The 12,619-nt window shown below is 47.6% G+C and overlaps 1 protein-coding gene across 9 annotated transcripts in view; it reads right to left on the reverse strand.

Moving 5' to 3' along the window:
- dop1a (DOP1 leucine zipper like protein A) overlaps nucleotides 1-12,619 on the reverse strand; it is a 431,858-nt gene that overhangs the window by 234,466 nt on the left and 184,773 nt on the right. For all 9 annotated transcript variants that reach the window (XM_072502754.1, XM_072502737.1, XM_072502731.1 and 6 more), the window contains one exon: nucleotides 5,739-5,891. In XM_072502754.1, the coding sequence (XP_072358855.1) occupies nucleotides 5,739-5,891 (153 nt within the window). The remainder of the gene's footprint in view (nucleotides 1-5,738; nucleotides 5,892-12,619) is intronic.

A 12,619-nucleotide genomic window follows, 5' to 3' on the forward strand; every position in this document is an offset into this window, starting at 1 on the left:
ATCATAAGGTTTAAATCCCGCAGGGACTTCTTTGTCTTGAGCAGGGCGTTAATCCCAAAGATGGCGGGGACAGAATACTCAGCAATCACAGTCTTGGACCAACGCCCGCACTGGGTGGACCTGCGGCTTAGTGAGGAGAGAGGGCAGCGCCCACTCTGGAGACTGGATGTGGGGCTGTTGGCGGACGAAGAGGTTTGCGGGCGGATTAGCAGGAGCATCCAGGATTACCTGGAAACAAACGATACGGGTGAGGTAGCAGCGGCAATGGTCTGGGAGGCTCTGAAGGCAGTTGTCAGAGGGGAGCTCATCTCAATTCAATCCCACAGGGAAAAGAGAGAAAGAGCGGAGAGGGAGAGACTGGTGGAGGACATACTCCGAGTGGAGTGGAGATACGTGGAGGCCCCCGAGGCCGGGCTACTGAGGGAGCGGCAGAGTCTGCAGGCGGAGTTTGAATTGCTGACCACAGGGAAGCGGTAGCACAGCTGAGGAAGGCAAGGGGGGCAGTCTATGAGTACGGGGAGAAAGAGAGTAGAATGCTGGCATACCAACTGCAAAAGAGGGAGGCGGCCAGGGAAATCGGAGGAGTAAAGAATAAGGAGGGTAACATGGTCTTGGATCCAAATGGGGGTGAACGAAGTCTTTAAGGAGTTCTATAGTAAACTATACGAGTCGGAGCCCCCGACGGGAGCGGACGGGATGAGGCAATTTCTGGACCAGTTGAGGTTTCCAAAGGTGGAAGAGGACCTGGTGGAGGGGCTGGGGGCCCCGATTGAATTGGAGGAGATTGTCAAGGGTATAGAGGACATGCAATTGGGTAGAGCCCCGGGGCTGGACGGTTACCAGGTAGAATTCAATAAGAAATTTTCGGAAATATTGAGCCCACTCCTGATGAGGACCTTCAATGAGGCTAGAGAGAAAGGAACCCTCCCCCAACAATGTCACAGGCCTTGATCTCACTCATTCTTAAACGAGGGAAGGACCCGGCACATTGCGGGTCATACAGGCCGATTTCGCTCTTAAACGTGGATGCCAAATTGCTAGCTAAGATTCTGGCCACAAGAATTGAGGATTGCGTCCCAGGGGTGATAGAGGAAGACCAGACTGGGTTTGTTTGTTAAAGGCAGACAAGTTAATACCAATCTCCGGAGACTTTTGAATATTATCATGATGCCCTCAGAAGGAGGGGAGGCGGAGGTGGTAACAGCGATGGACGCAGAGAAAGCCTTTGACCGTGTAGAGTGGGAGTACCTATGGGAAACGCTGGGGAGGTTCGGGTTTGGTGAGGGCTTTATTGGCTGGGTGAAATTGCTGTACCAGGCGCCTGTAGCAAGTGTACGTACAAACCGGCTGAGGTTGGGGTACTTCGAGCTTCACAGGAGACGAGGCAAGGGTGTTCTCTCTCCCCGTTACTATTTGCCCTAACGGCTAGCTATGGCGCTGAGAGCCTCGAGGAACTAGCGGGGACTGGTTCGGGGAGGGGGGGTGGAACATTGGGTCTCGCTATACGCGGATGGTTTGCTCCTGTATATTTCGGACCCTGTGGAGGGGATGGGGGAGGTTCTGCGGATCCGGGGGGATTTTGGTAGTTTTTCCCCGTTACTATTTGCCCTAACGGCTAGCTATGGCGCTGAGAGCCTCGAGGAACTAGCGGGGACTGGTTCGGGGAGGGGGGTGGAACATTGGGTCTCGCTATACGCGGATGGTTTGCTCCTGTATATTTCGGACCCTGTGGAGGGGATGGGGGAGGTTCTGCGGATCCGGGGGGATTTTGGTAGTTTTTCAGGGTACAAACTGAACATGGGAAAGAGCGAGTTGTTTGTGATCCAGGCCAAGGGGCAGGAGAAGAGGCTGAAAGAGCTGCTGCTCAGGATGGTAGAGAAAAGTTTTCGTTACCTGGGTATACAGGTGGCCAGGAAATGGGATGCCCTGCACAGGCTCAACCTGACCCGGTTGGTGGGGCAAATGGAAGGGGACTTTAAAAGGTGGGACATGATCCCGCTGTCACTGGCAGGGAGGGTGCAGACCGTGAAAATGACTGTCCTCCCCAAATTTGTGTTTGTTTTCAGTGCCTCCCCATCTTCACCCCTAAGGCCTTCTTTAAGCGGGTGAGTAGGATTATTTCGGGCTTTGTGTGGGCGAGTAAGGAGATCGCTGTTGGAGCGTAGTCAGGCGCGTGGGAGCAGCTGGAGGCGGCGTCATGTAAAAGTACTAGTCTGGGAGCTTTGATAATGGCTCCTTTGCCGTTCTCGCCGACCCGTTACTCCACAAGTCCAGTGGTGGTGGCGACACTGCGGATCTGGGGACAGTGGAGGAGGTACAAGGTGGAGGGAGCGTCGGTCTGGACCCCGATATGTAACAACCACAGGTTTGTCCCGGGTAGGATGGACGGTGGATGCCAGAGCTGGCAGAGGGCAGGCATCAGAAGGATGGGAGATCTGTTCATAGACGGAAGCTTTCCCAGTTTGAAGGCGCTGGAGGACAAATTGAATCTGCCGCCAGCAAATGCCTTTAAATATCTGCAAGTACGAGCCTTCCTGAAAAAACAGGTAGTGGCTTTTCCAACGCTGCTGCCACTGAGGATACAGGACAGGGTGGTCTCCGGCACCTGGGTGGGGGAGGGGAAGGTGTCGGATATCTACCAGGAACTACAGGAGGCGGAGGAAACCCCGGTGGAGGAGCTCAAGGGCAAGTGGGAGGAGGAGCTAGGTGAGGAGTTGGAAGCGGGTCTGTGGGCAGAGGTCCTGGGCAGGGTTAATTCCTCCTCATTATTGAATTAGCTCAGTCTAATTCAATTTAAGGTGGTCCATCGGGCACACATGACGGCAGCGAGAATGAGCAATTTTTGGGGGTAGAAGACAGTTGTACGAGGTGTAAGGGCAGCCCTGCATGTCCACATGTTTTGGGCATGCCCGGAGCTTAGAGAGTTCTGTCAAGGGTTCACGAAGGCAATGTCCAAGGTGCTTAACACACGGTGGTACCGAGTCCAGAGATAGCGATCTTTGGAGTGTCAGAAGACCCGGGAGTTCAGGGGGCGAAAGAGGCTGACGTCTTGGCCTTTGCCTCCCTAGTAGTCCGGAGACGGATCTTATTAATGTGGAGGGACTCAAAGCCCCCGAGTATAGAGACTTGGGTTAACGACATGGCTGGGTTTCTCAGCCTCGAGAAAATAAAGTTTGCCTTAAGAGGGTCTACGCGAGGGTTCTCTCGGAGGTGGCAGCCGTTCGTCGACTTCCTCGGGGAAAATTAAAATGTCAGCAGCAGCAATCCATAGGTGGGGGGTGGGTGAGTGCTTCATTGGGATGGTGTGGGAAGACTGAGTCGCGTGGGGTAATGTCTATTTAATTGTTATTGTATATTCTCTTTTTGCACTATGTTAATGTTCACTCTATTTTGTTTTGTTATTATTGTTACTACTGTTTTATTATGAAAAATTCTGCAAAACCTTAATAAAAATATATTTTAAAAAAAATATGGTTGTAGTAAAGAAACAAAAGATTTGTCCAGAATGGTTGGAAGAGGGCTAATTTCAATGGGTGAGAAGGGAACCAGCCAGTGTGAATTTGAACCAATGAATGATGGGGAAAACTGTATTGGAACAATGGGCAATTATTGAGGAGATGCTTCTGATGCAGGCTTGGTACATTGCCACAAAGTGAAAGGTAAGGGAAAGAAAATCCAGGCTTCCTGGATGAAGAGAGGGAGATAGAGTGCGCAAAGATGACGAGAGAGATAGAACACGTGATGAAAAAATAGGATGCATGATCTACCTCAGGTAAATTCTTCAAGTGAGAACTAGGCATGTTGAAAGGGGACGAGGAAAATAGAGTGATAAAAGAAGCATGTGTGAATAGAAGGCTGTCAAGATAAGGAGTGGATCCCATGAGGGAAATATACAATTAATGGTGCAAAGGTAGGTTTGAATATTTTATGAGTACTTTCTATCAATCTTTACTAAGAAAGAGGAAGCTGACAAAACCTCAGTGAAAGCAGAAATGGAAGGAGTGAAAACTGATAAAACAACATTCCCAGGATGTTCTGCCAATGTTTAAAGTGGATAGGCTGCCTCTGATCCAGATGGCTTGCATTCCACATTGCTGAAGGAAGTGAGCATCGAGATAGTGGAAGAGCTTGCCATAATTTTCCAATCTTTCCTTCATATGGCGGCAAAAGGGTGTGTGTGTGTGGGGGGGGTGGGGGGGGGGGGGGGGGGGGGGAGAGAGAGAGAGAGAGAGAGAGAGAGAGACACATAAAATGATAGAATACACTTTCACAAATAAGAGTAGGAGTAGACCAGCATCACAGCACCAGGGACCCAGGTTCAATTTAGACCTTGGGTGACTGTCTGTGTCGAGCTTGCACATTCTCCCTGCGTCTGTGTGGGTTTTCTCTGGGTGCTCCGGTTTCCTCCCACAGTCCAAAGATGTGCGGGTTAAATTACCATGTTCAATTGGCCCTTAGTGGAGAGGGATATGCAAGTTAGGTGGGGTTGTGGGGTTAGGGCAGGATAGTGGGGTGCTCTTTCAGAAGGTCAATGCAGACTCGATGGGCCGAATGACCTCCTTCTGTACTGAAAAGAGTCTATGATTCTGCTCTATATGGCCCACCTAGCCTGCTCCACTATTCAACATGGCTCTTTTATGGCTTCAACTCCATTTTCTTGCCTGTTCCCCATATCCCTTGATTCCGAGACACCAAAAATCTGTCTATCCCAGCCTTGTATGTATTCAACATCAAGCATCCATAACCCATCAGTGTCAGGTATCTGGGACATAGACTGTAAGGTATGATTTCATGAGTATGGCTCTGTCAGGCTGTTTCTTGACTCACCTGGGGGACAGCTCTCCCAATTTTGCCCCCAGATGTTAGTAAGGAAGACTTTGCAGGGTCAGCAAGGCTGGGTGTGCTGTCGTCATTTCTGGTCCCTAGGTTGATTCATTTCTTTTTGGCTTTGTTGTGGTTTGATGCAATTGAGTGGCTTGATAGGCCGTTTCAGAGGGCATTTAAGAGTCTGTGAGTCTGAAGTCACATGTAGGCTAGACCAGGTAAAGATAGCAGATTTCTAAAAACTGGAATGAATTTTAAGAACAATTGATGGTTTCATGGTCACCATTGAGAGTAGCTTTCTTTTTAAAATTCCAGATTTATTAATTGAATTTAATTTCCACCAACTGTTGTGGTGGGATTTGTAACTGTGTCCCTGATTCTCTGGATTCTTGTCCATTGACATTACCCTATGTCACTGCTTCCCCCTATTAAAATGTATCGTTAATAATCATGGAACAAGTCTAGAAATTACTCCTCCAGATCCATGTTCAGTTAAACCGTGCCTTCTTCATTGTAGCTGTTTTGTGAGATTGGTGGCATTGGTTGCCCCTGGACAAACCAATGTTTGAGCAGAGGCCTCAAGGAAGCATTAGCTAATTTATTTTTAAATGCAAAAAACCCATAGTCTCCTTTAGACGTGGGTAATGGATGCATTTTTGTCCTGACCAATATAACGAGTGCTCTTGTTCCTGTCACATGCGTGCACACACTTCCTACTCACCATTTTGAAGCCTTTAATGTTGCACCATATCTGATCAAAAAGCAGCTCAATTTCTAGACCACAATGTTGTTTTGGCCATGGATTTTCAAGAGGAGCAAATTCTGTGGTGGTGAGCTCAGTACAGGACATATAATTATCTCATGCATGTCTGATAACAATAAACATTCCCAATTTTCTCCAGATATCCTCATACCTTGTCTTTGTGCAAGAGTTGTTGACTAATGACATCTTCGCAGATGGTGGAAGATGGGATGAGGTTATGCAATTGGTAAAATAGTTCCACACTTTTCTGGTAAGACTGTGGAGTTTTATCCCCAAGCTGGTTCCAAAGTATCACTGCCACTTGCTTTAAATCAAAAAGGACATAAAATCAATAATTATAGAACACAGAACATAGAACATAGAACAATACAGCGCAGTACAGGCCCTTCGGCCCACGATGTTGCACCGAAACAAAAGCCATCTAACCTACACTATGCCATTATCATCCATATGTTTATCCAATAAACTTTTAAATGCCCTCAATGTTGGCGAGTTCACTACTGTAGCAGGTAGGGCATTCCACGGCCTCACTACTCTTTGCGTAAAGAACCTACCTCTGACCTCTGTCCTATATCTATTACCCCTCAGTTTAAAGTTATGTCCCCTCGTGCCAGCCATATCCATTCACGGGAGAAGGCTCTCACTGTCCACCCTATCCAACCCTCTGATCATTTTGTATGCCTCTATTAAGTCTCCTCTTAACCTTCTTCTCTCCAACGAAAACAACCTCAAGTCCATCAGCCTTTCCTCATAAGATTTTCCCTCCATACCAGGCAACATCCTGGTGAATCTCCTCTGCACCGGCTCCAAAGCCTCCACGTCCTTCCTATAATGCGGTGACCAGAACTGTACGCAATACTCCAAATGCGGCTGTACCAGAGTTCTGTACAGCTGCAACATGACCTCCCGACTCCGGAACTCAATCCCTCTACCAATAAAGGCCAACACTCCATAGGCCTTCTTCACAACCCTATCAACCTGGGTGGCAACTTTCAGGGATCTATGTACATGGACACCTAGATCCCTCTGCTCATCCACACTTTCAAGAACTTTAACATTAGCCAAATATTCCGCATTCCTGTTATTCCTTCCAAAGTGAATCACCTCACACTTCTCTACATTAAACTCCATTTGCCACCTCTCAGCCCAGCTCTGCAGCTTATCTATATCCCTCTGTAACCTGCTACATCCTTCCACACTATCGACGACACCACCGACTTTAGTATCGTCTGCAAATTTACTCACCCACCCTTCTGCGCCGTCCTCTAGGTCATTGATAAAAATGACAAACAGCAACGGCCCCAGAACAGATCCTTGTGGTACTCCACTTGTAACTGTACTCCATTCTGAACATTTCCCATCAACCACCACCCTCTGTCTTCTTTCAGCTAGCCAATTTCTGATCCACATCTCTAAATCACCCTCAATCCCCAGCCTCCGTATTTTCTGCAATAGCCTACCGTGGGGAACCTTATCAAACGCTTTGCTGAAATCCATATACACCACATCAACTGCTCTACCCTCGTCTACCTGTTCAGTCACCTTCTCAAAGAACTCAATAAGGTTTGTGAGGCATGACCTACCCTTCACAAAGCCATGCTGACTATCCCTGATCATATTATTCCTATCTAGATGATTATAAATCTTGTCTCTTATAATCCCCTCCAAGACTTTACCCACTACAGATGTGAGGCTCACCGGTCTATAGTTGCCGGGGTTGTCTCTGCTCCCCTTTTTGAACAAAGGGACCACATTTGCTGTCCTCCAGTCCTCTGGCACTATTCCTGTAGCCAATGATGACATAAAAATCAAAGCCAAAGGTCCAGCAATCTCTTCCCTGGCCTCCCAGAGAATCCTAGGATAAATCCCATCAGGTCCCGGGGACTTATCTATTTTCAACCTGTCCAGAATTGCCAACACCTCTTCCCTACGTACCTCAATGCCATCTATTCTATTAGCCTGGGGCTCAGCATTCTCCTCCACAACATTATCTTTTTCCTGAGTGAATACTGACGAAAAATATTCATTTAGTATCTCGCCTATCTCTTCAGACTCCACACACAATTTCCCATCCCTGTCCTTGACTGGTCCTACTCTTTCCCTAGTCATTCGCTTATTCCTGACATACCTATAGAAAGCTTTTGGGTTTTCCTTGATCCTTCCTGCCAAATACTTCTCATGTCCCCTCCTTGCTCGTCTTAGCTCTCTCTTTAGATCCTTCCTCGCTACCTTGTAACTATCCATCGCCCCAACCGAAACTTCACACTTCATCTTCACATAGGCCTCCTTCTTCCTCTTAACAAGAGATTCCACTTCCTTGGTAAACCACGGTTCCCTCGCTCGACGCCTTCCTCCCTGTCTGACCGGTACATACTTATCAAGAACACGCAGTAGCTGATCCTTGAACAAGCCCCACTTATCCAGTGTGCCCAACACTTGCAGCCTACTTCTCCACCTTATCCCCCCCAAGTCACGTCTAATGGCATCATAATTGCCCTTCCCCCAGCTATATCTCTTGCCCTGCGGTGTATACTTATCCCTTTCCATCATTAACGTAAACGTCACCGAATTGTGGTCACTGTCCCCAAAGTGCTCTCCTACCTCCAAATCCAACACCTGGCCTGGTTCATTACCCAAAACCAAATCCAATGTGGTCTCGCCTCTTGTTGGCCTGTCAACATATTGTTTCAGGAAACCCTCCTGCACACACTGTACAAAAAACGACCCATCTATTGTACTCGAACTATATCTTTTCCAGTCAATATTTGGAAAGTTAAAGTCTCCCATAATAACTACCCTGTTACTTTCGCTCATATCCAGAATCATCTTCGCCATCCTTTCCTCGACATCCCTAGAACTATTAGGAGGCCTATAAAAAACTCCCAACAGGGTGACCTCTCCTTTCCTGTTTCTAACTTCAGCCCATACTACCTCGGAAGAAGAGTCCCCATCTAGCATCCTCTCCGTCACCGTAATACTGCTCTTGACTAGCAGCGCCACACCTCCCCCTCTTTTGCCTCCTTCTCTGAGCTTACTAAAACACCTAAACCCCGGAACCTACAACATCCATTCCTGTCCCTGCTCTATCCATGTCTCCGAAATGGCCACAACATCGAAGTCCCAGGTACCAACCCATGCTGCCAGTTCCCCTACCTTGTTTCGTATACTCCTGGCATTGAAGTAGACACACTTCAAACCACCTACCTGAACACTGGCCCCCTCCTGCGACGTCAAATCTGTGCTCCTGACCTCTATACTCTCATTCTCCCTTACCCTAAAACTACAATCCAGGTTCCCATGCCCCTGCTGCATTAGTTTAAACCCCCCCAAAGAGCACTAACAAATCTCCCCCCCAGGATATTTGTGCCCCTCAGGTTCAGATGTAGACCATCCTGTCTGTAGAGGTCCCACCTTCCCCAGAAAGAGCCCCAGTTATCCAGAAATCTGAATCCCTCCCGCCTGCACCATCCCTGTAGCCACGTGTTTAAATGCTCTCTCTCCCTATTCCTCATCTCACTATCACGTGGCACGGGGAACAACCCAGAGACAACAACTGTTTGTTCTCGTTCTGAGCTTCCATCCTAGCTCCCTGAAAGCCTGCCTGACATCCTTGTCCCCTTTCCTACCTATGTCGTTAGTGCCAATGTGGACCACGACTTGGGGCTGCTCCCCCTCCCCCCTAAGGACCCGGAAAACACGATCCGAGACATCACGTACCCTTGCACCTGGGAGGCAACATACCAAACGTGAGTCTCTCACGCTCCCACAAAATCTCCTATCTGTGCCCCTGACTATCGAGTCCCCAATTACTAATGCTCTGCTCCTCTCCCCCCTTCCCTTCTGAGCAACAGGGACAGACTCCGTGCCAGAGGCCCATACCCCATGGCTTACCCCTGGTAAGTCCCCCCCCCCCCCCCCACAAGTATCCAAAGCGGTATACTTGTTTCTCAGGGGAACGACCGCAGGGGATCCCTGCACTGACTGCTTTTTCCCAGTCCCTCTTACAGTTACCCACCTATCTCCAATCTTTGGTGTAACTAATTCCCTGAAGCTGCTATCTATGACCCCTTCTGCCTCCCAAATGATCCGAAGTTCTTCCAACTCCAGCTCCCTAACTCGGTCTTGGAGGAGCTGGAGATTATATTTTAATTGTTAATGGTACACAACATAAGCACTCTCTTTTGACTTGATGTTCGCAACCCAAACATGGGTGGTGCAGTATACTATTTTAAAAATTAGCTTCTTCACAGTAGAATCATACTTACAGAAATTTTAGAAGTGAGATTATTCATTCCATCATATTGTTGCTAGCCCTGCCCCCACTCATGCTGTTCAATTTAAAAAATATATTTCATGGGATGTCGCAGGCAAGGATATTATTTGTTATCCATCTCGAACTGTCCTCGAGAAGGTACTGAGTTGACTGATTCATTCAATTAGTTAATAATAATTCCACCAGCTGAATTACATGTCATTTCCATTCTGCCACTGTCCCCACCTTGCCATAAACCTATTTGCTTGCACTTACCCAATGCTGTTATTACATGCCTAAATTCCTTGCTAAATATGATGGTTGAATCAGCACCAATAGCTATTTACGATAATGCATCCTTAGTTTCAAAATTTCTTTGAATTTCAGTTACAAATTTGGGTTTTCCATACTGTGTTGGGTCCAGCTATGTTAGCCACACCTATAAACTGTTAGAGCATCTTATATGGGAGCCAATTCTTGAAGTCCTATGCTTTGTACAGTTACAAAACCCAAGAACGCACAACAGCATTTCTGTGTAATTTAGAATGGATATTCATGTCTTTCAGACCAATGCTTCTTTGATAGCAAGCCAAGCAAATTCTTGAGATGCCAGGTATGAATGGTTTAACTTTTTTTGTCACGGTGTGAACATACAAAAAGCAATTATGACCGGACTCCTTTAATTCAACAATTCAACTTAACTTTGCATAAAACATCAAGAACATGCTATGCCTCTCCAAATCACTCTCGACCACTGCTACACAAAGATCAAGGGTGCCTACCAATCCAGCCCCCGACCGCACTTCAGAAAATTGGACCATAAGACAGTGCTCCTTCTCCCAGCATACAAGCAGAAATTTAAGCAGGAGAATCTGGTTAAGCAGGTCATACAGTGCTGGTCCGAGGCAACAGAAGAGCTCCTAGAGTCACCAACTAATGTCACAGACTCTCGTCGGTTATGGCAAGGCATAAACAACTTAACGGGCTACAAAGCGAAGCCAAACAGAATCTCTGGCAGCAGCACACCTCTCCCCGATGAACTCAATGCATTCTATGCTCGGTTCGAGCAGGAAACCATCAAACCACTGTCAACTGCGCCAGCAACCCTGGACACACCCATACCCACCGTCACAGCTTCTGAAGTCAGATCGGCCTTCTTGAAAGTGAATTCTTGGAAGGCGACGGGCCCTGACGGGATCCCTGGTCGTGCACTCAGATCCTGCGTGAACAAACTGGCAGATGATTTTGTGGCTATCTTCAACCTCTCCCAACTCCGTTCCGAGGTCCCCAACTGTTTCAAGACGACCATCATATACCTGTGCGAGAGAAGAACCAGGCAACGTGCCTCAACGACTATCGTCCGGTGGCCTTGACATCGATCGCAATGAAGTGCTTAGAGAGGTTGGTCATGAGGCACATCAACTCCATACTCCCAGAATGCCTAGATCCACTGCAATTCACATACCGTTACAACCGTCCACAGCCAGACGTCATTTCCCTAGCCCTACACTCATCGCTGGAACATATCACAGCGCCAAAGCCTCGGACTTGGCTCCTCACTCTGCAACTGCATCCTTGACTTTCTGACCCATAGATCACAATCAGTAAGGATAAACAACAACACCTCTTCCACGATAGTCCTCAATACCAGGGGCCTGAAAGGATGCGTGGTAAAATTTGGCTCCAATCCCATCTACAAATTTGCTGACGACACGACCGTAGTGGGTCGGATCTCGAACAACGATGAGTCAGAATACAGGAGGGAGATAGAGAACCAAGTGGACTGGTGTAACAACAACAATCTCTCCCTCAACGTCAGCTAAACTAAAGAGCTGGTCATTGACTTCAGGAAGCAAAGTATCATACACATCCCTGTCTGCATCAATGGGGCCGAGGTGGAGATGATTGACAGCTTCAAATTCCTAGGCGTGCACATTACCAACAATCTGCCCTGGTCCATCCACGTCTACGCTACGACCAAGAAAGCACAACAGCAGGAAACTAAGGAAATTTGGCACCTGCCTCCCACCCATTCACACTATCTATACCTCCCGCTGCCTTGGGAAAGCGGGCAAGCATAATCAAAGACCCCTCCCACCTGCCTTTTTCACTCTTCCAACTTCATCCATCGGGCAGGAGATACAAATGTCTGAGAATACGCATTAACAGATTAAAAAACAGCTTCTTTCCCGCTGTTTACAGACACCTAAACGATCCTCTTATGGATGGATTTGATCTCTTCACACATCTTCTCTACTGAGTAATTAATAATAATCTTTATTGTCACAAGTAGGCTTACATCAACACTACAATGAAGTTACTGTGAAACATCCCTAGTCGCCACATTCCGGCACCTGTTCAGGTACACTGAGGGAGAATTCAGAATGTCCAAATTACCTAACAGCACTTCTTTTGGGACTTGTGGGAGGAAACCGGAGCACCCGGAGGAAATCCACGCAGACACAGGGAGAACTTGTAGACTCCACACAGACAGTGACCTAAGCCAGGAATCGAACCTGGGACCCTGCAGCTGTGAAGCAACAGTGCTACCTACTACACTCCTGGATGCTTCACCCGATGCCTGTGTCTATGTATTTACATTGAGTATTTTCTGTTTGCCTTATGTATTTTCTTTTCATGTACGGAATGATCTGTCTGAACTGTATGTAGAACAATATTTTTCACTGTACCTCGGTACACGTGACAATAAACATATCTAATCCAATCACTGGGCCAACGTACTGAGCAATTTCCAACTATGTTCCTCTGCATTCCAAGCA

This window comes from Scyliorhinus torazame, chromosome 1 (assembly GCF_047496885.1).
Source record: "Scyliorhinus torazame isolate Kashiwa2021f chromosome 1, sScyTor2.1, whole genome shotgun sequence".
NCBI classification, from domain to species: domain Eukaryota; kingdom Metazoa; phylum Chordata; class Chondrichthyes; order Carcharhiniformes; family Scyliorhinidae; genus Scyliorhinus; species Scyliorhinus torazame.